General features: G+C 57.1%; 1 protein-coding gene across 1 annotated transcript in view; it reads left to right on the forward strand.

Annotated features, from left to right (window-relative positions):
• Positions 1–121: 121 nt before the first annotated feature.
• The window catches only part of TTBK1 (tau tubulin kinase 1), a 43,691-nt gene continuing 15,898 nt past the window's right edge, over positions 122–27,914 (forward strand). The window contains exons 1-13 of the mRNA XM_038761073.1: positions 122–175; positions 3,992–4,150; positions 6,335–6,482; positions 7,140–7,213; positions 8,028–8,168; positions 9,243–9,347; positions 9,655–9,720; positions 10,620–10,712; positions 10,962–11,087; positions 11,805–11,959; positions 14,149–14,368; positions 15,106–15,281; positions 17,208–17,745. Of these exons, the coding sequence (XP_038617001.1) occupies positions 4,043–4,150; positions 6,335–6,482; positions 7,140–7,213; positions 8,028–8,168; positions 9,243–9,347; positions 9,655–9,720; positions 10,620–10,712; positions 10,962–11,087; positions 11,805–11,959; positions 14,149–14,368; positions 15,106–15,281; positions 17,208–17,745 (1,950 nt within the window). The 5' untranslated portion in view covers positions 122–175; positions 3,992–4,042. The remainder of the gene's footprint in view (positions 176–3,991; positions 4,151–6,334; positions 6,483–7,139; positions 7,214–8,027; positions 8,169–9,242; positions 9,348–9,654; positions 9,721–10,619; positions 10,713–10,961; positions 11,088–11,804; positions 11,960–14,148; positions 14,369–15,105; positions 15,282–17,207; positions 17,746–27,914) is intronic.

Raw genomic sequence — 27,914 nt, forward strand, 5'->3', positions numbered from 1 at the left:
GGAGGAGGAGGAGGAGGAGGAGGAGGACCGGGGCCGGGCCGGGCCGGGATGATGGGAGTCCGAAGGCTGCCGTCGCCGCCTTGGCCTTGGCCCTGAGCCGCCCCCGCCCCGGCCGCCCGGCCGGCCTCCCGGGGATGCGCCGCCCGCCCCCGCCGCCGCAGCGGCCCCAGAGCAGGTGAGGGCGGGGCCCGCCCGGCAGGACCGGACCGGGCCCGGACCCACAGGACCGGCCCATGCGGGCGGAGGGATGCCTGGCTGTTTGCGGGGGGAAGAGGGGGTTAGGATCCCCGCCGCCGGGGCCTCCATCAGCTCCCCTGGGCGGCCCCTCCCATCCATCACCACCCCGCAGCGGCGGCCCCTCTCCCTTCCTCCCCTCCATCCCTTCCCTCGCTCCTTTCTCCTCTGGACCAGGCTCACACACGTCCACGGCCCTCGCCCTCCCCCTCACACACTGCGCCCTCCAACCCCGACCCGGTGCTGCGGCTGTCCCCCACCCACCGGGCCATTCCCCACTTACCCATCTCCTCAGCCCCTCACCTGCTCTTCATCCTCTTCACTTCTCCCCATTCCCCCACCGAGCCTCATTGTCCTCACATTTATCCCACATCACCCTCTCACCTGTCCCCCATCTCTCTGTGCCCATCCTACACCCCCTGACACCTGCCCTCCAATAACCATTGCACTTTACACAATGTACCTGAGCTCCCATCCCTTCTTGGAAAGTGCACCCTCCCTTCCTGCCCCCGGATCCCCTCTCCCCTTACATGCACGCGTGCACACACAAACAGGTCCCCACATATGTATGTTGTCTCATGCATATACATTCCCAGGAACACACACACGCATACACAAACACACACTCTCTCTATCTCTCTATCTCTCCCATAAGAGCTGTAGTCTTAGAGTTGAGCTAAGGCTAGGGAGGGAGTTTAGAAGGGTGTCCTCAGTTCCTGAGAGGAATGTGTGTGTGGGGGGGGGGGTGGATGGAGGGGGCTGGAGGGGGCGGGGGGTCAATTTCCCCCACCTTCAGAGGAGGAGCAGTCCTCAGCAGAGGAAAGGCAAGTGGCACACTTCTGCTCCTCCTCTGCTCTGAGCCACTAGCTCTCCTGCACCTCTCCTGCACCTCTGCCATCCTCAGTCCCACTTCTGGATTGTCAGGACCCTAAAATCTTCCCCGCAGCTTCTGTCCCTAGCCTCTCACTACCTCCCATATTTCACAAAGACTCCAACCCTCTCACCCTTCTTCCAATCAGCCCGGTTTCCCTGACCCCCTGCTGTTCTTCCTTTCCTTCCCCCACTTTGCCCTTCATTCTTCTTGGTCCCTTCTCTCACACTGTTCCTGGGAAGGACACAGGGTGGGGAAGGGGGGACACCCAGAAGGTTAGCAGGGGGAATATTTGGGTCACTGGGCATCGCGACCAACCAGTGGCCAAGAGTTGAGGAGTTGGGGGTGGAGAATCTGAGCTTGTTCCCCCTCCCTCTTCCAGGGCCCCCCCGGAGTCCTATCTGTGCCACTTTCCTGGGTAGGACTGGTCAGAGGTTAGGGGACAAGGATGTCTCTGTAGATGATCCGCACATTGCCCCTTTCCTGCCCCTATTCAGTTTGCCTTAGCCCTGCTTCCTAGTTTCCAGTAGGCCCACTACTCGATTTCCTTCATTCCTGCTCACTACTGGTCTGATTTCAACATGTCCAACCCTCCTGTTTTGATTTCCTTCAGTTCTGCCGCTTGAAAGACTTGAAGGTCTCTGGGCCTTTGCTAGCCTGCATGGTTTTATTAAATCAGTTGGGTTTTTTCCCTTCTTTCTATGGTGGTCTCCTGATTTCCTCGTTCCTCTACTGGGGTTGAAGAGAGACCCCAGCCTGGGGTCCACCTGGCCTTAGCCCTCACCCCATTCATCACAACTGGCTTCTCTTTCCCCAAGTTCCCAGGTTTCCTTCTTCTTACTCTCAACTCAGCCCTTTCTTTTCAAGGTGGTGCAGAAGGGCCCCTGTGTTGAGTTCACTGAATGATAGGGCTGCCAGTGACCTCAAAAGGTGACCTTGCCCCCTCGCCCCTAACCACCACCACCTTTGGACAAGCCTGCAGAGAGCTGCCATCTTTCTTCTTTCTAAGCAGAGAAACTTCATGCCTTCCTTCACTCCCCTGCCTAATATTTCAAACCCAGCCTTGCAAAAAGTTCTCCTTAATGCCTACTCCCAGGCTTCCCTTTTGTCCTGTTTTCAGCCAAAGCAAAACTGCTGCTCTCGTATCCCACCCCTCAAGCAAAGTGCCTTCTTGTCACTCTCCTCCCCATCCCTGGCCCTCATCAGCCGTTTCTCTGACCAGAGACTCCTTGGACCCTGAGACAAAGCAACCCAGGCTACAGCCGATTCTCCTTCCTATTTTCACTCCTCTCTTCCCTCTCCACACTCCTCTCAACCCTTCGCTTTCACACGAACCTCCCTGCCCCACTCACCAGTTCATTGCTGGCTCAGTCTCCTTCCTTATCCGGGGCCTCTGCTGACTCCTTACCTCACTCCTCCAGGGCTTAGTGGACTCGCCGTCAGCCTCCTCGTCAATCCCTCTGTCCTCCTCTGCTTTGTTCCACCAGTCAGAGTTTTCCTCATTTCTCTCCTGGGGGCCTCCTCCTCTCCCCAGGCGCCTTCTCTCTAGCCCCATATCCCCTTTCTTCCCTTCCCAAATAAAACCAGAAAACAAAATGAGAACTGGCAAACCCATTGAGTCTGAACGCCAAGTGCCCAGGGGTCAGAAGACCCAGTTTCCAATTCAGGTTCCTGCGCTGACATGTTGTGTGACCTTGGGAAAGAGGCTTGACCCCTCCGGGCCTTTCCATCTGACCAGATGGGTATTTCCATCTGTCCACTGGGGAATTAATGGGGAACTGGACGGCCAGCATAGTGCCCGGGGCTGAGGGAGGGGCTGCGGCTGGTACCTTCCCTGTGCCTCCGCAGCCCCATCAGTATGTGGGTTCCTGCTTGGAGGAAGAGTATGGCAGAGCACCAAGCGTTCTGGGTCACAATACCCCCACCCTCTGGAGTTCAGGGACTATCCTAGGGAACAGAGTGTGGATCCATTCGGAGCTAAATGCTGCTGAATTCTCCACCTTCTCTTCCCCCCAGAATCCCCTAGACTGGTCCACCCACCAGATCTGACTCGGGGAAGAGAGGTTGGAGTGAGGTTTACCACACTTGTGCCCGGCAGGTGTGGCCATGAGTGGAAGATGCCAGGTCAGGCCTACACCTGGACGGACAAGGTTGCCCTCTTCCCGGACCCTGCTGGACCCGCTGTTTGCTCCGGACCTGTCCCTCTCTTTATGTCTTGGCACTAATCCCCTGGGCAGAGCCCCCTGCTCTGTCCTGCCACCTGCGCCCATTAGCCTCCTCTTCCCTTTCCACAATTCTGCCAGAATGTCTCTCCCCAGTTAGCAGTTTTTCCTGTCTCTGTTAGCAAGGGGTCTCCTCTTCATGGGTCTCTCACCAGTGACTGAATCTCTTCCCCCTGGTTAGCGTATCTGTCCTCAGCAGGTTCACTTTTCCCCACCATTGTGTATCTCCGATGTCTCTGTCCCCGTCCCCAGCCACCCACAAGGGCTTCCCTTTCGCCCCGGGTTGGGTGTGTGCTAGACACCGAGGGTGCTAGGCAAGAGGCGCAGAAACAATCAGTGGTATTTATTGAGTCCTTACCGTGTGCAGAGCGCTGTCCTAAGCGCTTGGGAGAATAGAATGTCAATCTCCTTCTGACTCCCGGAATGAGAGGGGTAGGATTGGAGATTGGGCTTTCCCCTGGCTCCGGGCTTATCTGCCAGGCTGGTGTGAAGGTGTTCTCCATTCTCTGACCCATCCCTGAGGACACATTGCTTCATCCCCACTTCTGAAGCTTACTATTCCCCCCTGCAGGATGCTCCCACCCCCTCCCACTCCTACCCCGACCCCCCAAAACCAGCACCCTTCCCCGGCACTGACGGGCCCCGTCGTGCGTCCACACCACAGGTAGATGGCTCACCCCAGCCGGGCATTGCGGACACCCCCTCTGGCTGGCAGATGCAGTGCCTAGCAGCAGCGCTCAGGGACGAGGCCAACATGAGTGGGGGAGGGGAGCAGGCTGACATCCTCCCGGCCAACTACGTGGTCAAGGAGCGCTGGAAAGTGGTGAGTGGCCAAGGAGGGGGAGGGAACGGGGGTCCCCCAGGAGCCCGCGGACACAGGATGGAGCAGCTCGGCCTGCTCAGGGGGTCGGCCTGGGCTGCGGACTAATCCTAAGAAATGGCGGTGCCCCTGACTCCAATTTGCCCGTGATTTTGCATCTTATTTGTATGTGGGTCAGTTAATGTCAAAATGCATTGAACTCCCCTGAGGCCCTGCTCCTTTCTCCACAGGCCTTCTATCCTTTTCTCCCTCTGGTTCCCCCAGGCCTGCGCCTCATTCCTCAGCGGACCCTGCCTCTCTCCCCAGGATGATCCTACCATTTCTCCTCAGTGCCAGTGCTCCCAGCCCCTCCTCCCCACCAGCTCCATTGCCCGCCCCCACAGTGCTCCTGCTTCTTTCTTCCCTGGGCCTCCGAGGCTTGACCGGTCCTGCCTGGAAGGACTCCTGGTTGGCATCACCTGCCTGTCCCCGGCCTGAGCTGCAGTGCTGAGGGAACAGGAGAAGGGGAGGGGAGGGGGAGAGGGAGGTGCCTGTGAAATGGACAGTGAGTGGACAGGAGCCTGCCCTGGTCTTGGGGTTGGAGAAGGGAGGAGACAACCCCTGGAATGGCGGGGAGGGGCAGAGAGGGAGGTCGGCAGGCCCTTCCCCCCATCTCCTCCTCCTCCTCCTCCTCCCCCGCCTCTCTGCCTTCTGCGGCTGGATGCTGAGGTGCAGCGAGTGGAGACTACAGCTCCCAGCATGCGCATCCGCAGCCTGATTTAGGTTGCTCTGCTGCTTGGCGAGGCGGGAGATATTGTCTCGGCAGCCCTTTGAGGAGGTTTTGGAGCTGAACTGGCTGTGGCGAAAGAAGGATGAGGCCGGGGTGGCTCTCGGGAGAGAGAGGGAGTTCTGGATGCCGCCTGGGTAGGCCTCGGCCTGGCTCCTCCTTTGTTGGCAGCTGTCAGGGAGGGAGCTTAGTAGGGCAGTGAATTCTGACCTCGCTTCTCCAACTGCTGACCAGGAAGCCCCCACCCCAAGTTCGCTCTGCGAACCCCCACTCCTTCCCCATCCCCACTTCCACCCACATCAGGGCAGTGGGAATCCCAGGAAAACTGGCCTGGGAAAAGGGGCCGCTTCGGGAACCCTCCAGGCCAGGCCAGCCTGTCACCAGTGCCGGGTCTTTGTTCATTCATTCATTCGTTCAATCGTATTTATTGAGCGCTTGCTGTGTGCAGAGCACTGTAGTAAGTACTTGGGAGAGTTCATTACAACAATTAACGGTCACATTCCCTGCCCATGATGAGTTTAAAGCCTAGAGGGGGTTAGCTTCAGGGGGCAGGGCTGCTTCACCTACCGGGGAAATGGGGAAGCAGTTCTGGACGCTCTGCTCTTGGGGGACTGGGGAGAATGCAGCCTGGACCTCTGTGGTCACCCCATCCTGTGCTCCCGTCACTGCTGCCCCAGATTATCAGGGAAGGATGTAACTGGGGGAGAGACAAGTTTGGCTACTTGTATCCGGGGGCTCACTGGGCCTCCTCTGCTGCAGGACCTCTGAGGAACTGGAAAAAAGATCACGGTGGGACTCGGCTGGGAGCTGGAGGGGGCAAACTGGTTGGTGACTGGTGACTGCTAGTCAAGGATCTAGGCTTGGGGCAAGACTTATCGGGGCTGAAGTGGCATGGAATGGGGCGCTGCTGCTTTGTGAAAGGGTAGCAGCTCTGGACCCGGCGGAGGGCGCGGACCCGGTCCCTGTACGGTCTCCATGGAAACCGCTGAAGAGCCCCAGTGCCTGGAGGCCCAGCCCGGTGACAGAGGATGCCTGTCTCCTGCGAAGCCCATGGGTGGGGGCCGGGCGCTCATTGAAGGAGCAGGGCTGGGAAAGCTCCTCACGCGGGCCCTTTTCTGCTCTATGTAGTTCCTTCAAACGTCACAGAAACAACCCGCCTGCTTTGTCTCAGTCTCCCCTTTCCCCTTGGAGGTTGGTTCCCTGAAGCCAGGAATGATTTAGGCCCAAGCGGGGGTCCCAGTTAGGAGGGCAGATCCAACACAGCCTGGAAAAAAGAATTGCGGCTCTTTCCGTCCATCCTCAGGGAGGGTGGTTCCCTAGGTATCTCAAACCTGGCAGGGGGATGGATGGGGGGCAGGTGGGCGAGCACCCCAGGGTGGGGTGCCCGGGCTGAGGACCCTCCCCTCACCCTGGCTGTGCAGCTGAAGAAGATCGGCGGGGGTGGCTTCGGTGAGATCTACGAGGCAATGGACCTGCTGACGCGGGAGAACGTGGCTCTCAAAGTGGAGTCCGCCCAGCAACCCAAGCAGGTGCTTAAGATGGAGGTGGCCGTGCTAAAGAAGCTACAAGGTGGGTCGCTCCCTGCCTCTAGTCGTCTTCCTCGTCTTCCTCCTGATCCTAGGCTCCCCTCACATTCTGGACTCCAAACCCTTTCCCCACCGGGCTTGGGCCCAGAGCCAGGTTAAGGTGGGTGCAGGGTAGAGTGGCCTCCAAAGTTTTCTGCCCTCCCCTAGCCACCAGATGCCTTCCCCCGCCCGCTCCCAGAGGCATGGGTTTTCCCGTTTGACACTGCTTGACTATTTTACCCTGAAACAGTAGCTGTGAGGGATGAGGGAAGAAGTGGGGAGACATTCAGGTAGCTTCAAGGCATCTCCCTGGAAGGGCAGCTGACCCTTGGCCCAACTGTTAAGATTCTGCTTGGACTTCAGGGTCATCCTCCAACCTCCCCCTCACTGACAGAGCCACAGGAGGTCCACTTTCTGGCCTGAGGCTTGCGGTCTCTAGGGAGGATGGGAGAAAGAAGGCCCTCTTTAAGAGGCAGATAGCCTGCCCTGAAAGGGAGGGAAGGGGAGAAGAAGAGAGGGGAGGTGGCAGGCCTGATCGGGGGGCGAGGGGAGAGAACTGATGGGTGGAGAGGTAGAGGGTTGCCAGTGGAGTTGAGCGGAGGGTGGGGGCACCATGATGCGTGGAAGAGGGGGTGACGGTGGCCCTGGCTGTGCCCTGCAGGGAAGGACCATGTGTGCCGGTTCATTGGCTGTGGGCGGAACGAGAAGTTTAACTATGTGGTGATGCAGCTACAGGTGAGTCCCCCAGGCCGCTCCTCTCATTCCTCCACACCAACCTTCTCCTCTGTCCCTCCCCTCTCCAAGTGTCCCACATCTACCCCGTATGCTTCATCCTTATTTCCTACGTCACCTCCCATCATCATCATCAATCGTATTTATTGAGCGCATACTATGTGCAGAGCACTGTACTAAGCGCTTGGGAAGTACAAATTGGCAACATATAGAGACAGTCCCTACCCAACAGTGGGCTCACAGTCTAAAAGGGGACCCATGCCCCTCTTCTTCTTTACCCCTTCACGAGAAGCAGCGTGGCTCAGTGGACAGACCACGGGCTTGGGAGGCAGAGGTCGTGGGCTCTAATCCCGGCTCCGCCGCTTCTCAGCTGTGTGACTTTGGGCAAGCCACTTAACTTCTCTGGGCCTCAGTTTCCTCATCTGTAAAATGGGGATTGAGACTGTGAGCCCCACAGTGGGACAACCTGATTACCTTGTATCTACCCCAGCTCTTAGAACAGTGCTTGCACATAGTAAGCACTTAACAAATACCATCATCATCAAGCTTCACTTGATTAAGTTGTACTTCTGGAGGACACTATATAGAGTGAGGGATTCTGACCCAGACCCCCACTGGAATTTAGGGTTTTCCTCCTCCCCTCCCCCTGAGCCTCAGCCACCTCAGCTGGAGTGGGCTGCATGGTAGGGTGAGCCCAGGGCTCTCGGAGCTGCAGTAGGGGCTCTTGGAGTGAGGGGTGTTGTGGTCTGGGTGACACAATGGCAGCTGCTGAACCCAGAGCCGCGAGGCTGGGGCTGATATTCTGGTGCCAATGCAGGGCCGGAATCTGGCAGACCTGCGCCGTAGCCAGCCCCGGGGCACTTTCACGCTGAGTACCACGCTGCGGCTGGGCAAACAGATCCTGGAGTCCATCGAGGCCATCCACTCCGTGGGTTTTCTGCACCGCGACATCAAGCCGGTAAGGACTGGCTCTACCCCATCTTTCCCATCCCCACTCCATCTCAGGCATAACTTGGGCGTCTGAGAGGGAGAGGGCCTGGGAGCAAAGAGTTGAGGGTCCAACATGGGCTAAAACCCTGAGCAGACAGCTCGGTCCTGGGCCCCTGCAAGGGACTTGGAATCTAGTTCTATCCAGGTCTCGGTCACGCTAGAGGCCACCACCCAGGAGCGGAGAGTTTTTGCAGTGCCAGGGTCCCCTGTGGGCCCTCTGTCATGGGTGTGTGAACTCAAGGGTGGTCATTTGTCCGATTTTCATATTGGACAGTCCACTTTTCAGCTGGTCTGTCTCTTGCTGAATATTTCTATGGCTCCAGAAATCTTTAAGCTTGGTATTTTCATTTTGAACTCCCAATTTCTCTCCACCTCGGCTCCTACCCACCGAGCACCATAGCCGGGAAGGACTCTGGGAGGGAGACTCAGTGGTTACAGAGCAAAGGAGGTCTGTACTATATGCTCTAGGTTCTGCGGATTTCCGCTATTACGTTATGTTGCCTAATTTACATATCGTAATGTAGGTCTGCTACTTCCAGGTCAGCAATAGGGGGATCCAGGATTCTTCAGGGCCATGAGTGTCATCCCTCCAGGAAGCAGTATATCCACTGCTCCAGCCTCTTTGTCCTTTTTCTGCATCCCCCCCCCCCCCAAACATCCAGCATGAAGTGGATCGAGGGGGTGGTGTGGGGGTCTCAGGGGTGTCTGAGCTTGTTTAAACCCACCAGATCTGGGGAGGGACTCAGCCTGTGAGCCAGTTGGATTCAAAAGTCAAGTCACAACCTAGCTCAGGCGGGATTTGTGCTGGCCCATTAAAGGATCCAGTGTGCAGGTTTGGGTCCAGGCTGAGAAAGACCAACCCTTTTTGCTACACTCCTGTCCATCCGATCCAGCTTGCAGGACAAGCTAGACTCTTCCCGGAGAGAGAGAATGGTCACTGGGGAATGTCCTCTAACTAATGATGGGCATTGTCTCTAAGAGGTGTGAGGAGGCAAGGCAGTACTGACTGACAGCCTTATTATACCCTTTCCTCCACCTCCAGTCCAACTTCGCCATGGGCCGCCTGCCCTCCACCTACAGGAAGTGTTACATGCTGGACTTTGGCTTGGCCCGGCAGTACACCAACACGACCGGGGAAGTCCGGCCTGTGAGTACCAAGGCCTCACCCCCTATGGCTGGGTGGGTGGGGATTGGATGGTTGATCGGTGTGAGAGAGTAGGGAGGGTCGGAGGTGACAGGGCCAGAGGGGAAAGGGGTCTGTGTAGGGGCTGGGGGAGGGAATGGGGATGGAACAGTTGAGGTCAGAGTGGGCAAGCAGCCTGGGGCCCAGCACAGAGATAGAAGCCCACAGTTATGGGGTCGGTTTATCGGGAGCCCTCAGGGAGGTCAGGAGTCCTTTGGGATGGGGGAGGCGGGGTTGAGGATTTTTGCTGACCAGCTGTCCATCTCTCCAGCCCCGCAACGTGGCTGGGTTCCGTGGGACAGTGCGCTATGCCTCAGTGAACGCACACAAGAACCGGGTGAGTAGCCGGAGTGCGGGGAGGGAGTGGCAGTGCTACCTGGGGTATGGGGAAGGGGCTTCTGGTCTGGGCAGCTGAGGAGAAGGGGGAAGGAAGGAGAAGCAGCACGGCCTAGTGGCTAGAGCACAGACCTGAGAGTCAGAAGGACCTGGGTTCTGATCCCGGCTCTGCCACTCATCTGCTGTGTGACCTTGGACAAATCACCTAACTTCTCTGAGTTACCGCATTTGTAAAATGCGGGTTAAGCCTGTGACCCCCATGCGGGACACGGACTGTGTCCAACATGTTCAGCTTGTATCTACCCCAGCGCTTAGTATAGTGCTTGGCGCAGCAGATACCATTACAAATTTAAAAAAAGCTGGGGTTGGGGGGCAGAGAAAGAAACCAGAGCCAAGCAGTCTCTTGTTTGTGGATTTGGTTGTCCCACTTTGGGTATTGCCCACCCTTTCTCCCCATCCCCACCACCTGCACTTCCTGGACTCCCAGGATCTCAGCCAGTCCTCTTCCACCCTCCCTGAGGAGCTCAGCTCCTTCGTAGCCCTAGCCTGCCCGCTCTGAACCCTGCTTGTGGAACCATTCATTCAGTCAGTCAGTCATATTTATTGAGCGCTTACTTGTGCAAAGCACTGTACTACCAACTGTGCTATTTTCCCATGGAGGATCGACCCACCCCGCACCTCCAAAATGCTGCTTTCCCCTTCTGGGCTCCCACTAGACCCCACCGGACTCTTCTGCCAACACAGTGCTGTGCCCGGGGATTCCTGCTGTGGCCGGAACAATCCCAAATTGGCCTACTGGTCTCCCAAGTCCCTCTAGGCCCCTCGGGCTTGCCCAGGTGCCCCTCGAAGACAAGCAGATGTGGGCGGAAGGGCCCTAGCGACCTTGTCTCTGTCCCTCAGGAGATGGGCCGACACGATGACCTGTGGTCACTCTTCTATATGCTGGTGGAGTTCGCTGTGGGACAGTTGCCATGGCGCAAAATCAAGGACAAGGTGAGAGCCCGCCGGGGCCCACCCGCCCAGGTATTTCGAGAGGCTGCTTGGGAGGCTGGGAGGGGGGGACTCCTCGGAGGAGGGGGCTGGGATGCCGGGGTGCCGTAGGGCAGGAGGGTATAGAGGCGGGGGTTGGGGATCCGAGAGGAGGTGGGGCGGACCCTACAGGGAAGATGGAGTTGAGCGGAGGGGGTGGTGGGTGGGAGGGAGTGCCGATGGAGCCACTCTCTCCTGTTCTGTCCCTTACAGGAGCAGGTGGGGATGATCAAGGAGAAGTATGAACACCGGATGCTGCTGAAGCACATGCCGTCCGAGTTCCACCTCTTCCTGGACCATATCGCCAACCTGGATTACTTCACCAAGCCCGACTACCAGGTAGGTGCTGGCTGACCCCTTCCCCCGCCCGCTCCCTCGGTCCCCTAGGCTCTGGCCCTGTCCCACCCCATGCTGGGACTAGGCTGTTAGCTGGGCCTCAGGATCCTGGGGTCAGCGGGCTGGGCGTGCACAAAGCAGGGTCCCGCACAGGCTGAGCATCCCAAGGGAGGGCAGCAGGACCACTAGAGGTAGGACAGACCCTTCTGAACCTCTGCATCCGGGGCTCTCTGTCCACGTGACCCGCCGAGTTCCAGTCAAGACCAGTCCTTCCCAAGGCTCTCTTTGGTGAGCTGTGCCCGGTTCTGACCAGGACTGGCAGAATCCCAGGACAACGGCCCCAGGGGCTCAGTCTGCTGTTTGTCGAGCCCGGGGAGTCCAATTCGACTCCAAGGAAAAGGCCCCGCATCTTGGACCCACAACCTGAGCCCTAGAGGACTCACTCTCCTCTTGAGTTGTGGAGGCCAGAAGAATTCCAGGGGCAGTCTGGACCCGAAGGCCCACCGCCAGAAGCTGGACCAGGTCCGGCGCTTCCTCGGGCTGTCAGAGACAGGGGCATCTCATGGTTTCCTACACTCTGCTTCCTGAGAGGACGTCAGAGGAACAGGAGGTGCCGGAAGCAGGCATCTGAGCAGAACCAAGGAATCATAGGGCACCTCTCCAGCTTGGGGGGCCTCTTTGGTCCCGGCCCCGGAATGACCAGGATGTCCCCTCTTGCAGCTGATCATGACCGTGTTTGAGAACAGCATGAAGGAGCGGGGCATCACGGAGAATGAAGCTTTTGACTGGGAGAAGGCGGGCTCTGAGATCTTGCTCTCCACCAGTACCTCCACCCCCCCGCAGCAGAATACCCGCCAGACCGCCGCCATGTTTGGGTGAGTCTGAGGGGTGGAACCATTGAGGTTATGGCAGGACCAGAGCTTGGGGGTCTCTGAAAGGGGCAGAGGGGGTAGGCTGCAGAGATCTGCTTCTTTTGCAACTGGCTGGCGGGCTGGGATGTGAGCTCACTGTGGGCAGGGACATGTCTGCCAACTCTGCCATACTCTCCCAAGCGCTTAGTACAATGCTCTGCACACAGTAAGCCCTCAATAAATACCACTGATGGATCAATCGATTGAGTGATTGGAGTGAAGGGAAGATCAAGCCTCTCATTTAAAAAGGACTGAAATCCACCTTCCCTCCCAAAAGTATGAATTGAAAAGACTGTGGTTTGTTAGCACTTTGTTTAGCCACACACACCACCTTCCCACTGGTCGTGTGGCCAATTAGCAGGAATTTAATTCTGGTCTGTTTATTTCTTGGTCGAAGCGAATGCCGGGTCTTTACTAAGGAAGTGTGCTTAAGCCATTTACTTTCTGATTTTCAGTTAGTCGTCAGTTTCCCTTTGCCCTGCATCCCTCTAGACCCTAAGCTCGTTACGGGCAGGGAACGTGTCCGCAAATTCTGTTGTGTTGTACTCTCCCAAGTGCTTAGCACAGTGCTCTGCGCATAGTAAGCAGTCAGTAAACACCATTGATTGATTGATTGATCTATGGGAATTTGCAAACTCGATCCACAGAGGAAACTAAGCAATTGCTTGCGAACAATCACAGAATCATGGAAACTGGAAGGCTCTCCATGGAATCATCTGAGTCAGCCTCCTACCTCCAGGCAGATGATTACTTTCCCTAATTTTAAAGATCTTCAGAGATGGAGATGGCATCGCCTTTCTTGGTATTCAATGAGCTCTAGTGCCTTGTTCCGATACACGCCTTAGTTTCCACAAACGGACATAAGCCAATCTGCTGTTTTTATACAGATTAAGCTAATGCTATTTACACTTAGTGTTTTTAATGCTTTAAATCCTTTCTATCCATTTCTAATGACTTGGCAATTTAATCTAGGCTGTCTGCCCAGGGGTAGGGTAGGGGAAGAGGATTGGACTTCCAACTACCCAAAATCACACACCTCTCCAGATGGGAGGGACTTTGATTATTTATGGGAAGCTGCATAGCCTAGTGGAAAGAGCACAGGCCCGGGTGCCAGAGGAACAGGGTCCTAATCCCAGTTCTGCCGGTTGCCTGCTGTGTGACCCTGGGCAAGTCACTAAACTTCTCTGTGCATCAGTTTCCTCAACTGGAAAATAATAATAATAATAATGATGGTATTTGTTAAACGCTTACTATGTGCAAAGCACTGTTCTAAGAAATGTGAATGCAATACCCATCCTCCCTCTTACTTATACTGGCTGCCCCTTCATGGGACAGGGATTGTGTCTGACTCGATTAATTTGTATCCATCCCAGTGCTTAGAACAGTGCTTGACACGTAGTAAGTGCTTAACAAATTGCATAAGTAAATATCTATACCCACCACTGGGTCCAAGCGACGCAACCCTTCCCCCAGTCCAGGCAGAAAGATCCCTTCTCTTCTAAAAAACGGAATAGGAAGGAGATTGCCATGCCTCCTTGGCTACGCATTGCAAGTGATTCGCACTCTGGGAAGTTCCACTTAATCTCTAGCCTAAATCTTTCTTGCTGCACTTTCTCCAGGAGCACACAGCTTCCCCAGAGATGCCGTTGCCAATTCTCACCGGTTCTCACCAGTGCCAATTCTCACCAGTGAACACACTACCTACAGCAGAGTGTAATAACAAATACCAGAATTGTTATAATTATTATTAGGTGCTTACTATGTGCCAGGCATTGTACTAATCACTGCTCATTGGCCACAAACCAGTTTTCTCTTCAGCCTTCTCCCAGGCTAAACCCACAGCCCACGAAGGGGGCTTCCCCCCAACACATCTCTCACTTGGCCAGGTTCTCCCACCCCTTGGCTAACGGCTCCAGTGCCTCCCCTTCATCAGTGCGGGTAATTGAAAATGGAAACCGCAATGTCAAGTCTGGGTTTTATATGCTCACATTTCTTTCTCTGCTCTTCCCCTTCCCCTCGTCATGGGGGGATTCCAGAAGTGATGGAGCTTCTTGGTGGGAAGGCAGAAGGGGAGAGCAGAGGGGAAGGAGGGGCTGGACAGTGAGCTCCCGTGCTAATGAGCCCTCTCTGTGTCCTCCCCACTGCTGTGCCAGGGTGGTGAATGTGACTCCCATGCCAGGCGACCTGCTGCGGGAGAACACGGAGGACGTGCTGCAGGGAGAGCACCTAAGCGACCAGGAGAACGCGCCTCCCATTCTGCCCGGGCGGCCGGTCGAGGGGCTGGGCCCCACCCCCCACCCCTCGGGTCCCGAGGCTGAGGTCTGGGAGGAAACCGACGTCAATCGCAACAAGCTCAGGATCAACATCAGCAAAGTAACCAGCTCCAGGAGGACCACCGCGGTGCCCCTTGGCCCAGTGCGCCACCCCCTCTGCCACCATGCCCATCTCCGCCTTTTCCCAAGCCTGAAAGGAGCTCCCCACTTCCTCTTCTTCTACCTTTGAGCAGGCAGAGCTGCAACCTAATCACAAAAAGTGCCCAAGCAGTTGACCCTAGCCAAATCCTGCGGGGAAATGGGCATTTTATTTACATTCTGCTTGCGGAGAATGGGGAACCCTGTGCCGTTGGACTGATTTCCCCCCAGGCAGCCTCAGCACTGGTCCATGGGCCCCAGGGTTCTGTGCCCACAGTTGGGGGGAGGCCACAGGTAGGTCCAGGTGAGAGGGCCCTTGGAGACAAGTGAGTTTTGGGCCTGCCGAGTCCCAAGATCTGGTTCATTCCCAGACTGGCTGGGACTACCCCATGTTTCAGGGAACAACAAAGGCTTGGATCCCTGGATAGGGTCCCAGATTCATCTGTCTCCTTCAGGGCCTCCAGAAAAAGTCTCTCTTGGGCTTCCTGGGGCAGATGGGTTTGTAGAAGAGCTGAGAAAGGAGAGAGGCCACTGGGGGAAGAGGTAGTGAAGGTCGTTTCAGGAAGAGGGCTGGGAAGAGAGAAAAGAGCAAGGGCTCCCAGGACCAGGCACACCTTGGCAGAGCAGATCCCTCCCTAGGGTGCCCCGGTCACTCCTGCCATCCCCAACCCCCCTCTCGCCAATCTTGTGCCCGTGCAGACGCAGTGTGTGGTGGAGGAGGAGCCGAGCCGCGGCCTGGGCCCCAGCTCCCCGGTGCGGGCCCCACCGGACTCGCCCACCACTCCCGTCCGCTCGCTGCGCTACCGGCGCGTCAACAGCCCCGAGTCGGAGCGCCTGTCCACCGCCGACGGGCGGGCTGACCTGCACGAGAGGAGGTGGGGCTGGGGAGCGGCTGGGCCGGGGGACCCCTGGGGGGGCGAAGGAAGAAGGGGCTGCGGCCAGGACCACAGCCGCCCTATCCTGGGAGGGGACCCTGGGCGTCGACCAGATCCAGGAATGGGGAGCACTCTGGGAGGGGGAATCAATGCGAGGCGGGGCAGCAGCGCAGAGGCTTATTCTGGGGGTTCTAGTCCAAGGAAGGATTCCGTTCCCGGCTATGAAGACGGAGCCCCAGGACCCTTCTTGAAGGAAGTGGGTGGAAGAATTGAGCTGGGATTTCAGCCAGAGAGAAACAGCGTGGTCCGGTAAATAGAGCAGGGGCCTAGGAGTAAAAGGACCTGGGTTTGAATCCCGGCTCTGCCACCTATGTCACCTTGGGCAAGTCACTTAACTTCTCTGTGCCTCAGTTTCATCTTCTGTAAAATGGGGACATAACACCTGTTCTCCCTCCCCCTTAGACTGTGAGTCCCTTGTGGGACAGGGACTGTGTCCAACCTGATTATCGTATATCTACCCCAGTGCTTAGTATCAATTAATGAATGGCATTTATTGCGCACTTACTGCATGCAGAGCATTGTACTAAGTGTTTGAGGGAGTGCAATGCTTGGAATATAGCAAACGCTTCATACCAAAGGAAAGAGAGACAAAGGGAGAAAGGGGCAGGGGGGAAGCAACCCTGGCCTGTGACCTGCAGGCTGACAGTAAAGGAGGGGGAGATAAGCTATCCAGGGAGCAAAGGATTCCTGGAAGGGCCGGAAAAGAAGAAGTGATTGCGGGACAGGTGAAGAGAGAGTTTCAGACTGGGGACATTTAAGGTAGGAGAAGAAAGACAGTGAAGCTGGGCACTGACCAACTGGAGCGAGTCCTGAGGGCTCGGGGGCAGAGCTGTGGCCCCCAGGCCCCCGGGACCCAAGTTAGGGTGCAGCTAGTTAGGTGCCTGGCATAGCAGAGGGCCAGGGGAAAGAGGAAAGGGGGGAATCAAAGGAGGAGGCAGTCAGAAAGGGGTCTCTGGCTTGGGCTGGGAGAAACAAGCCGGGCCCTGAGTAGTGGTGTGGGAGTCTGGGTACTGGGGGAAGGGCCAGAAGAGAGTCTGGAATCTGGAAAAGACTGCTAGAGGGCATAGGGAGACCGAAAGCTGGGGTGCTGAGGAGACAGGAGTGAGAACTGGAATGGGGATGGGAAGCTGAGGCTTCTGGCTTTCACAGGAAAAGGAGCTGAATAGGTGGCAGGAATAAAGGAGGACCAGCAAGTTGAGAAATCATTTAACAGTCCATCAGTGGTACCTGTTGAGTGTTTACTGTGCGCAGAACACTGAACTAAGCACTTGGGAAGGCACAACAGTTGGCGGACACATTTGCTGCTCAAATAACCCAAAGATAAGCTGCTGCCAGAGTGGTTAGCGGGATTGGGAAGGCGAGGGCATGCAGTGGGGTTGGTGGCCCCGGGGTTGGGGCAGTCCGGGCAGGAGGAGTCGGGACACGGCTCTTGCTTGGAAAGAAAACTGGGCCAGTGGCTTCGAATCAGACCCTTGGCCCCAGAAAGGCTTTGGCGAGGTCTTCTCATCCGTCGCCGACTCTGCCCCTGCCCGTACTTACCCCAGTCAGGCATGCAGTTGTCGGCCCTTTCTTGAAACATCTCCAAAGGAGACCCTGCTGCCCGTCTCGGCAACTGTTAGGGTGGGAAATTCTTCCGATCGCCTAATCTCGATCCCTCCTACCCACTCTTACCCCAGATGCTGCTCATTCCGTGGGGTCAGAAAGCGTCTGCCTCTTCTCAGTCCAAGGGGGCCCGGGAGGAAGGCATGCAACTTGGGGGTTGGGGCACAGGATCTCAGCTCCCCCGGATACCTCCCTGCCCAGGTCCCGGGGGTCCCAGGGGTCCTCAGAGTGGAGTCCCTGACTCTGGTGTCCCACCACTTGCAGGTCGCGCATGGACCTGCCGGGCTCCCCGTCCCGCCAGGCCTGCTCCTCCCAGCCAGCCCAGATGCTGTCCATCGACACGGGCCAGGCCGACCGACAGGCCAGCGGGCGCGTGGACGCGTCGGCCTCGGTGGAGCACGAGGCCCTGAGCAACGCCTTCCGCTCGGTGCCCCTCGCCGAGGAGGAGGACTTTGACAGCAAGGAGTGGGTCATCATCGACAAGGAGACGGAGCTCAAGGACTTCCACCCCGGAGCCGAGCCCAGCACCTCGGGGACCACAGACGAGGAGCCGGAGGAGCTGCGGCCGCTGGAGGAGGGCGAAGAGCGCAGGCGGCTGCTGGCCGAGGCTGCCGTCCGGCCCAAGGTCCCCGACGGACGGGGGAGGGTCATGCAGACCGTGGCGGAAGAGGACGTGAGCCAGCAGCGGCCGGAGGGCCAGGAGTCTGCCCTCCTGGGTGTTCCGGCCCATTCTCCCCTGCACCCTATCCACCCCACACGTCAGCGCCGGAGGGAGTCGGACCCCACGGGCCCCCAGAGACAGGTGAGGGCCCGTCGGAGCGGGAGCGTGCTCGCGGCGCGGATTCGTGAGAGGAGAGGGTTGGGGCGGGCCTGGGCCGAAGCCGGGCAGGGCAGGCAGACGGGCTTCGTCTCTCTGTGCCCATGATGAGTTGTCGGGCGTGGTGCCAGCTGCCCATTTCCTCGACCCTCCACACCCTAACGCCCTCCATCAGGAGCGCGGGAATCGTGCCGGTGGAGTCCTTGGGGCCTGGGGGCTGGGGACTGGGGTCCGGCTCGGAGGGCCGGACTGGGAAGCGTGAGTCGCTGGGCAAGGAATGCTGCAGTGGGGCCGGGAGTAAGTCAGAGCTGGTGGCTTGGGGCTGGGCAGCTCGGTGTGTCAGCGCCCACCCAGCCCTCTCCAAGGAAAGCCTGTCCCTCCCTCTCCTCCCCCTCTCCCCGCTGGGACCCTTGGATGTTGTTTTGATGAGTGGCAGCCTGTTTCTCTAGGGTTAGGGAGTACGTGCCTTTGTGTGGAATCAAGAAGTCTATCTCCCCCCAGGCTCTCAGCCAGTGTGATGGGAGAGGGGAGGGGGCCCCCCGAGCTCCCAAGGCAGCTAGGACTCCACCAGTCTAGTACAGATGGTCAGGTCCCCCTCCTCCTCCAGGAAGCCACTCTGATCCCCAGCCCAAAAAAAGGGAAAGCAGATAGTGCTGTTCCCCGCCCAGCCGTCCCTCCCTCCCTACCCTCTCCCATCTCTGCCCCCACCAGATTCTCCTACCTGCCATTGGCCACCAGGAATCAGCCTGGCAACTCTCCCCAGGCTCCTTGGTATAAGCATTTCCCTCTTCCTCCAGTGGTTGCCCATCTGCCTCCACATCAAACAGAAACTCCTTACCACCGGCATTAAAGCACTCAATCAGCTCTCTCACTCCTACCTTATGCTGATCTCTTACTACAACCCAAACCGCACACTCCGCTCCTCTCTTACCAACTTACTCCCTGTACCTCAACCCCATCTATCTCGCAGCCAGTCCCTCTCCCGTGCCCTCCCGCAGGCCTCTCCACCACTCTTACCCACCCTTCTAAAGTCACATCTCCTCCAAGAGGCCCTCCCTGATTAAGCCCTCATTTCCCCTTGGTGTACCATTTCAGCACTTCGATCCTCACCCCAGTCATTTCCCCTTGGTGTACCATTTCAGCACTTCGATCCTCACCCCAGCCCCACCACGCTTATGTACACATTTTATACTCTACTGTTTCCCCTAACTGTAATTTATTTTAATGTTAGCTCCTTGTGGGAAGGGATCGTATCTACCAACTGTATTATATTGTACCTCCCCAAGCACTTAGAACAGTGCTCTGCAAACAGTAAGCGCTCAATAAATACCACTGATTGATTGATTCCAGTTACCTCCCTGCTGACCCACAAGCATCAGCGCCCGGTAAACTCAGTTTTCTCCCCAAAACCCACCTGAGCCATTCAGAACACTTTGGCCTCGGGGCCTGAAGCCATCCAAATCCATCTCCCTGGAGAGGATGGTGAGGTGCTGCTGGAAGCCAGGTGCCATTTAGCTTGGGCAGAAGCCTAGAGTCAGAACCAACAGTTGTGTCTGGGTGGGCAGGGTCCTGGGCAAGCTGCATTTGAAGTCCAGTGGGCAGGTGGTCGGTGAAACCGATGGTCAACGGGCAGAAGACAGCCCAGCGATGGCCAACCAGGAACTGTCATAAGGGCAAGGACCGAGAGCTCTTTAAAGCAATGATGCAGGCTGCTGGCAAGTAGGGATGCCGGGTGCTGGATGCCACCCTTAGAGGCAGGTACCCTCCCTCCCCCAACAGAGCTAAGGTCTTGGCCAGGCTACTGGAGTAGGATGGAGATGCGTGTATTGGGTTATACAGGGGTATGTGGGTTTATGTGTGCACATTAGATTGTGTATACGAGGATATTGAATGTGTCTAATGTGTGTGAGTGGGTGTTTCTCCGTGTGTGTCTCTAAGGTCTTGTGGACGTCCAGGGTGGAGGGGGAGTCAGGTTAAATTGTCCTGGGGGGCAGGAAGGGGCTGCCCATTATGAGTGTTTTCAGTGTGGCTATTTTCTCGGGAAGGGCACGGCCGTGATAGAAGAGCAGGTCTCCGGGGCATGGAGGCGTCAGGCTATTTGTGGCCCCCAGTGCCCTGGATGGGGGCCTCTCCCCCTGTTTGGGGACCAGGACCAGAGCTGGGATTGGAATGGGCTGGGTCTCTGCTAGGGGAAGGGCAGGGAAAATGGAAGATCTCGCTTGGAGGCAGGGGACATTATCCAGATTCTTGAGGTCCCTTCTGGTCCCTGACTTCTAAAGGACCCGCTGTAGCTCTGGTCTTGCTCTGCTCCTTCCTCCGGGCTCCTGTTCTTGTGGTATTGAACATGCTGCTTCCTCCCTCTTAGAGCCTGAGCCTAGGGAGCGGGCAGGACTCCAAACCACCTGTGTTCTGACCCCAGGGTGCTGAGTGACTTCATGCCCAATTCCTTCCCTCTCTGAGTCTCATTTTCCAGGCTGAGAAATGGAGCCAGCCCAATCCTCAAAGTGTTTAGAGCGAAAGAAAAAACTGTGGATGCAGTTGCAGGGAGGGGAGAATTGAATCTGTGGCACCTGGTGTCCTATCAACGTAGGGCAAGGGGCATAGGGCATAGGGCAACAGGAGGTCGGGCAAGAGGGGCTTGGGTAGTTCAATACAAGAGAAGCAGCGTGGCTCAGTGGAAAGAGCTCGGACTTGGAAGTCAGAGGTCATGGGTTCTAATCCTGGCTCCGCCACTTGTCAGCTGTGTGACTTTGGGCCAGTCACTTCATGTCTCTATGCCTCAGTTACCTCATCTGTAAAATGGGATTAAGATTGTGAGCCCCACATGGGACATCCTGATTACCTTGTATCTATTCCAGTGTTTAGAACAGTGCTTGGCACGTAGTAAGCGCTTAACAAATACCATATTATCATTATTATTATTACAAGCAAATGGTGCATCACAGGTACTGGAGGGAAAATTAAGGATGGTCCATTCCTAAACATTAGGATCAGTGTCCAGGAGGACAGCTTGGCCTAGTGGATAGAGCACAGGCCTGGGAGACAGAAGGACCTGGGTTCTAATCCTGGCTCTCCCACTTGTCTGCCGTGTGACCTTGGGCAAGTCACTTAACTTCCCTGTGCCTCAGTTACCTCATCTGTAAAGCAGGGATTAAGACTGTGAGCTCCACGTGGGACAGGGACTGTGACCAACCCAATTTGCTTGTATCCACCCCAGTGCTTAGTACAGTGCCTGGCACTTAGTAAGCCACAATTAATACCACAATTATTATTATTACCTTGTTTTTCCAAGTATCTTTTATCCCTGCTGGAAACCCAAAAGCTGGGCTGGGTGGCCAATTGATCTGACTCTGAAATAGCATTGCTTAGGTTCTTATGGAATAGTGACTCGAGGGGTACAGATCTGGGGGCTGGGGGCTGGGGGTGATGGCCTTTGAACCTCCCCTGCAGGAAGAGGTATTGAAGTTAGACATTTTGAAGAACTTCCCAACAGTTAGTCTGGAGTGCCTCACCTCGGAGTCAGTCACCTAGAGGAAGGAGGCCAAGGCTTGAGCAGTGCTTAGACAAGAATTGGAGGTAACAAACCATATTGGCTGTTGACTTCTCTGTCCTTCCCTGCCAAGCTGGTTCTGGGCTCAGATGAGGATTGACTTGGCCTGAGGTTCCTCTGAGGGCCCAGTTCTCACCAGAAGATGCCAGGGGTTTGACCACCCCAGCTCTGCCATATGGACCAGGCTCAGCCTGTGGGACTCAGGTCTGGCATCATGGCCAGTGGACTAACTCAGACCGGGCATCCCCCAAATCGGACCACGTTCAGGCTGGCTCAGTCTCTTCCCGGTGCCACCATGGACTCCTCCCCCACCTCCCCCCGGGTCTGGTCTGGGTCAGATTTGGGCCGTACGGGCTGATTCCATGCTGAAATGCTTCCGCACATACGCCGTGTGTTCACACATGCACAGTTGTCCCTGTGGTCATTGGAACTACAAGCCCCAGAAGCTTCCGCACATGCCCAGATTCAAAGGCAAATACATGATACCGTCTTCTCTTGCTTGTGACCCAAACCCCATCTTGGGCTGGACTCAGCTGCATGAATTCCAGGGATTCTCTATACTGTTCCCCTGGTGTCCCCCAGGGCATCTTGGGCTCTCTGGACCATGATCCGAATGCCCTCCACTCAGGGAATTAATCCATCTCTCCAGACTCTTTGAGCAGGGGTGGCTCACCTGTCCAAATCCCCTGGGTCCCTGACAACTACTATAGATACCTTCAGGGAATCTTGGATCAGACTGGTCCCAAACCAATCTCTTTGCTTGGGGCTGTGGAGAAGATTCCAGACCGAACTGCATCCTCAAGGAAACCGTGTTCCCCAAACTCCCAGGAGACTCTAAACCAATCCATTTTCCCAGGAACCAGTGTATAGTCCTGGCAGGAGGGAAAGGAAAAGGTCGCAAGGGAGGGAGAGAGAGAAGAAAGGAGAAGCTGCGGAGGAGGGAAAGGCAAGACCCGGTGTGTAATGGTATATGTCAGGCGTTTACAATGTGCCAGGCAATGTACTAAGCGCTGGGATAGGTACAAGATAATCAGGTTGGACACAGTCCCTGTTCTACATGGGACACACAGTCTTAATCCCCATTTTACAGATGAGGTAGTTGAGGCCCAGAGAAGTTAAGTGACTTGCTCAAGGACACACAGCAGACGATTAGAACCCAGATCCTCTGGCTCTTAGGCCCGTGCTCTTTCCACTAGGCCGGGAATCTCCTTAACCGGGACCTCGGGGATCGAGGGCTGAGAGACATGCCAAGAGCTTGCTCTCTAGCAGTTAGTAGGTCATCCCCAGCCAGTATGGCCTGCATGGCCGCTACGCTAGACTATACCCAAGCATTTAGTGCAGCACTGTGCACAGAATAGAGTGCTCAATAAATACTATTGACCGATCCTGTGGGATGGAGAAGGTGTGGTCTCTGTCCCCCGAGGAGCTGGCAGTCTGATAGCTGGGACAGACACAAATAAATAACATATGAAGCCACAGCCGGCTGCCTGAGAAATCCGCAGGTACCCATCCCAAGGGCAGGCCAAGCGTCTGGTCAGTGAGGGCCAGGGGAGCCGATCAGGGAAAGCTACTTGAACGGGGCTCAGCGGTGGGAGGGTTTCCAAGGGCTCGGTTGGACTCCGGAGTCGGTCAGGAGCAGGGCCGTTCCATCCTCTGCGGTGGCAATGACCACGACATTGGGGGACGAGGAGAAGCCGGGGCCGTGACCCCGGTGTGGGGGGTCCTAGGCTGACCGCCCCCATGCCAAAACGTCTCCCTCCCCTCCCTCCTTTCCACCCACTCTGCCAGCGTCTCTGCCCTGATCCGCCTAGTCACCCCCGGCCAGTTGCCGGCCCAAGGGGCCGCAGCAGGCCGGGCCGCCCCGCTCGTCCCTGCCCACTTCCCGGCCCGAGACGGAGCTGTTGAGTCTGTGCCTGACGCCTCTTTTCCCTCCGCTCTTTTGGTCTTTTTCAGTTGGAGGAGGACAGGCTCTCAGAACCGTCTCTCCCGAGGTACAGCCCCCTGAGACGACTGGCTTCCTCCGTTTTCTCCTCCTCCACCCTGGAGACCGAGCACTACCCACAGCCGGGCGGCGGCGGCCTGATACAGCGCAGCCGGTCCGCCGAGAGCAGCCCCGTGCGCGCGCCCCATCGCCGGCATATGCCCCTTACTCCCGGCAACCACAGACTCATGCCGTCGGTGCTGCGCGTTTCCAGGTCCCAGCTACAGCAGGTGTGGGCCCGCTTCACTCACAAAACCTAGACCCGGGCCGGGGCGGGGAGTGGGGCATCCCGGGGGGCAGCGGCAGCCCACGCCCACGCAAAAGTACCGGCTCTTATCTGCCCTGCCCCAACCCCATCATGCAATATATCCCCCCACGCCCTCCCCGTCCCCAGGCGCTGGCTTAAGGTACCGTAGCTCCCTCCGGCCCCTGCTCCCGGGGCTCCCGAGGCTGGGAAGGACGACGCTCGTCGTCCCCACCTCCCACTCTGGCCACCCTCGTGCCAGACCAGGCAGAGCGGGCAGAGGGAGCAAGGAGGGTGGAGAGACCACAGGTACCCACCGGGAGTTGCTGACACAAAGCTCAGAGGAGGGTTTGGTGGAAATGAAGGTGTTGTGAGATTAGCCTTCCCTGGCAGCAGGCCCGAGTCCTTTGGCTGACGCCTTGGGTCGGGGGAGGATGGAGGCCAGTGGGTCAGGGGAGATTGGGTCACTCTCTAGCATTGGATCTCCAAGCTCCCAATGTCTCTGAGCACACTGCCTTGACAGATAGCAGGCCCGAGGATGCAGGACAAGTGGCTGGGAATTCTGCCACTGCGTCTGAGAGTGCGGGGCAGGAGAGGTGGAGCTGAGAACTCCCCTCACATCCCCTTCTCTCCTGCTTCCTGGGCCTCCGGACCTTGGAGGGACAAAGGGGACACTGGAAACCCTGGAGGAGGCGGCCAACCAGGCGTGAGAGGACAGGTGACCCGATGGACTGAACTGGGATGTGACGTTGTGGGGTAGAGCTGGCCTTCGGGGACCACTGTGTTGGAAAGGAGAGAAGGCTCCCCCTCACCCCTAGAAGGCTGTGGTTGGGCTTGGATTCTGGCCAGCCCAGGAACTCTGAAAGGACTGTGCGTGAGGGCTCAGAGACATCAGGGGAGGGAGGCTCAGGGCTTCTCCCCCTCCTCCTCCTCTTCTGCTTTCCTGGGGCAGGGTCCGGATTTTTGGGTGGAGAGACTGAGCAGCTGTGATGAAGAGAGAGAGGGAGGGGAGAGAGAGAAAGAAAGAAAGAGCTAGCAGAGCACCCTGGAGGAGCCAGAGGTAGTGTAATAGAGAACTGTCCTGGGGAGAGCAAGGGCCATGGCTCTGCCTCCTCTCCTTCCTGACCAGCAGCCCTGGGTCCCAGGAGCTCCAGAGAGCCAGTTTGGAAGTATTATCCCCATCTCTGGATTCCAGAGCAGGCCAAGATGAAGGGCAAAGCCCCCAGCTTCCCCTCTGCTCCTCTGAGGCCCTGGTACTAAGGGCATTCAGCTTGGGACAGGTTCCCCTGGTGACCACAGGATCTCCAGAGCACGGGCAGGCTCCCTAAACTTCTGCACAATGGGCTTCCATCCATTCCCCAAAAAGCCCCCTTCTGGGTACCCCCCGGTGCCCACACTGCTCAGGGAGAAACCGAGTAGAGAGATGTCCCTGGACCCACATAGAGGCAAGGGAGCCCTGGTTTGTGGATCCAAAACACGTTCAGTGCTGAGTCGCTAGGCTAGGCAGTTCTTCTCCTCCTTCTCCCTGCCAGCTCTGCCAAGCACAGCCTTGCACCCTATGCCAGCCTCTTGTCTGGGTCAGGGATCAAAGAAAGGCTTGGGGCTTGGAGCCAGCCTGAGGGTGACCTGGGGAAGGAGCTGGGGACAGGGTCCTGCCGTGCCCCACTTCCACCTCCACCCCTGGCCTCAATGCCGGGAGGCTGGCGCTCTGCCTTCTGCCCCAAAGTAAAGCCTGGGGTCCCCGGGGAACCCCACAGCTCCCCACCTTCAAAAAGAGCAGAACCAGTTGCTCATTTTCTGCCCTCCATTTTCTGCCCTGGTCCCCTCTCCCTCTGCTCTTTGTGGCCCTCCATCCCTTGAATAGAACAGAGACCTCTTGGGAGCCACCACTTCACTCTGCCCTCCTTATGTGCCACCCACCCCCGACTCCGATCCCTCTGTTTAGGCCAGGAATCTGGACTCCTGCCCACATTCTCAGCTCAGTCCAAGCCGGACTAGCACCGGCAGGGGACAGGACAGGGCTGAGAGGATGTGGGCAGGAATCCAGATTTCCAGCGCAAGCAGGAAACACTCTGGGTGCCATTCAGGAGGTGCAGGGGGAGGCTTTCGGGGTTCGGGTTAGGACAAGTTTGTCCGGGGTGGGTCCCCAGATCTGCACACTCTGAGGATGTGGCCGGTTCTGGCCTCTGTCCCCGGGGGTGGGACCGTCCTAGTGATGCACAGGGTGTGGCTCCAAAGTAGTAGCTTCTAGATCCACCCCCTGCTGCAGCCCCTCCACCTCCCAAGGGCTAGGCCAGCTCCATCTCTGCTCCTAGCAACCTGGACCCATCTACCCCAGCACAGTCCTGCAGCCTCCCCGTGGATAGACCAGTTCCCCATCTCTTCTCTCAGCAGCCTTGCCCCCCAGCTCTGACTCCGCCACCGTCCCCTGCTCCCACCTCCCAGACCTGCCCCAGGGAAGGGGACGGGGTTTGGTCAGCCCCCACCTTCATCAGCTCGGGCCTGATTGAGCCGACTTTCCAACACCCCCTACTAACCCCGCACCACAACCTGGGGAAAAGGCAGCAGGGAATAAGCACAAAGATTCCTTGGAAAAGGAAGGATGGGGATTATGGATGCCAAAACTCCAAATGGGGCAATGTGACAGTAGGTCCCTGAGAGCCTTAGCCTTCTCCCCAGTCCTCCCAACTACCTCCCAGTCAGCCCCCGCATCAGGGTTTCCCTTCCCCTGAGCCCGTCCAGCCTCCTCCTTCTCTTCAACTTCTTTCTCTTCCCCTCCCTCACCATCAGACAAGCCTCTCATGTGCCTCCTTTCCCCACCTCCCCAGAGCCCCTGGGTTCTCAGTACCCAGGGGGCTGGGACAGGAGAGCACCATGATGGTTTAAGACTATATTATTCTATTTATTGCTATTTATTACTATTTATTTATTTATCGTTCCTTCCGGGTGCTCAGGCCCCAGTCCCTGCCTTCCCCATCCTCCCAAGCTCAGGAAACTGGTCCGGGGTTCCCTCTGGCTTCTTCCTGTCCTCCATCGGGAGGGTCTTTGCAGCCAGCCCCCTGCCTCCCAGCATTGTCCTCAGCAGGGGCAGGTCCACCGGGTGGCAAGACAATAGCCCCACTGGGAAGATTCCCTTTTTCTCTCGTCGGCCTCCGGTACCTGAGTCCGCAGGTGAGGAGTAAAGCGTTCCGACGGAAGGGTTCCACAGCCTCTCCCTCTTTGATCCACACAGGCTCAGGGGAGGATGGGCCAATGGGAGCCAGGGCTGCTGACCCTCTGCCTGGGCTGTCTCAAGGAGCCAGGAGGAGCTGGACGGTTGCACCCCAAGTAACTGGCTCCAAGAGGCGAGAAAAGGTTAGAGGGAGTCCCGGCCGAGACCTATTAGCAGACACCACCAGTTTACACTGACAGATCCTCCCCCTGCCCTCTGTTGAACAGTGAGATGGAGATGGATTTTACCAGCCGGAGAGGTTGTTGACCACTTGGTGCTCATTCTGTGTCCCGAGCTGCCTGGTGCCATTCACAGCATATAGACGGTCCCTGCTGCCTAAGAGTAGTACATGTGTTTACTGTGTGAAGGGCACTGTGTGAAGCGCTTGAGAAAGTACAGCATGCGTGTGACCCACTAAGAGCTTACTTTCCTAAAGGAGGAAGCAGACTTAAGAAGGACAGCAAGGGGCTCTTCCCTTCCCTGCTGAGAGTTGATTGATTCCAGACTGCTCTGGCGCTAGGCTGAGACCTAGATTATGGCATTCAGAGGAAATGACCCTACCTCTCTCGATCCACAAATCTGGGTGGGCTTCATGGAGGAGGCGGCTCTTAGTATTTTTAGCGTTACCTGGGGGTGTGTGTGTGTGTGTGTGTATTTTGTACAGCAGAATCTTGGGGGCTTTTTCTAAAGGTCCAGGGGAAAGCGTGGGGGTTGCAGGAAGGCTCAGGAAGCCCAGGGTTGCAGAAGGCCTGCCCATCTGCTCTCCCAGTGGGCCCAGGCATCTGGCCAAGCAGAAAGTCCCTCTTCACCAATCCTGAAACTTTAAGGAGGCTGCCCCAGGATTCACTAGAAATAGCAATAAGCTTCCCACCTTCTGTGTGGTCTCTTCCACTCCCGAGACAGCTCCCTTCCACTCCTCAATCAATCAATGGTATTTGAGCACTTTGTGTGTAGAGCCCTGTTCTGAGCACTTGGGAGAGTTCATTGGAGTTGACAGACACCATCCCTGCCCACAGGGAGTTTCAAGTCTCTGAGGGTGTTCTACACCCCTTGGCCTAGACTGAGTTGGGACTCCTCCTAAAGGACTCACCAATCCTTCCACCTCCAACCCAGTCTCCTGGGTTCCCCCAAGGGCCAGAGATCTAGTCAAGGGCCCCATCTCTGGCAG

This window comes from Tachyglossus aculeatus, chromosome 19 (genome assembly GCF_015852505.1).
Source record: "Tachyglossus aculeatus isolate mTacAcu1 chromosome 19, mTacAcu1.pri, whole genome shotgun sequence".
NCBI classification, from domain to species: Eukaryota; Metazoa; Chordata; class Mammalia; order Monotremata; family Tachyglossidae; genus Tachyglossus; species Tachyglossus aculeatus.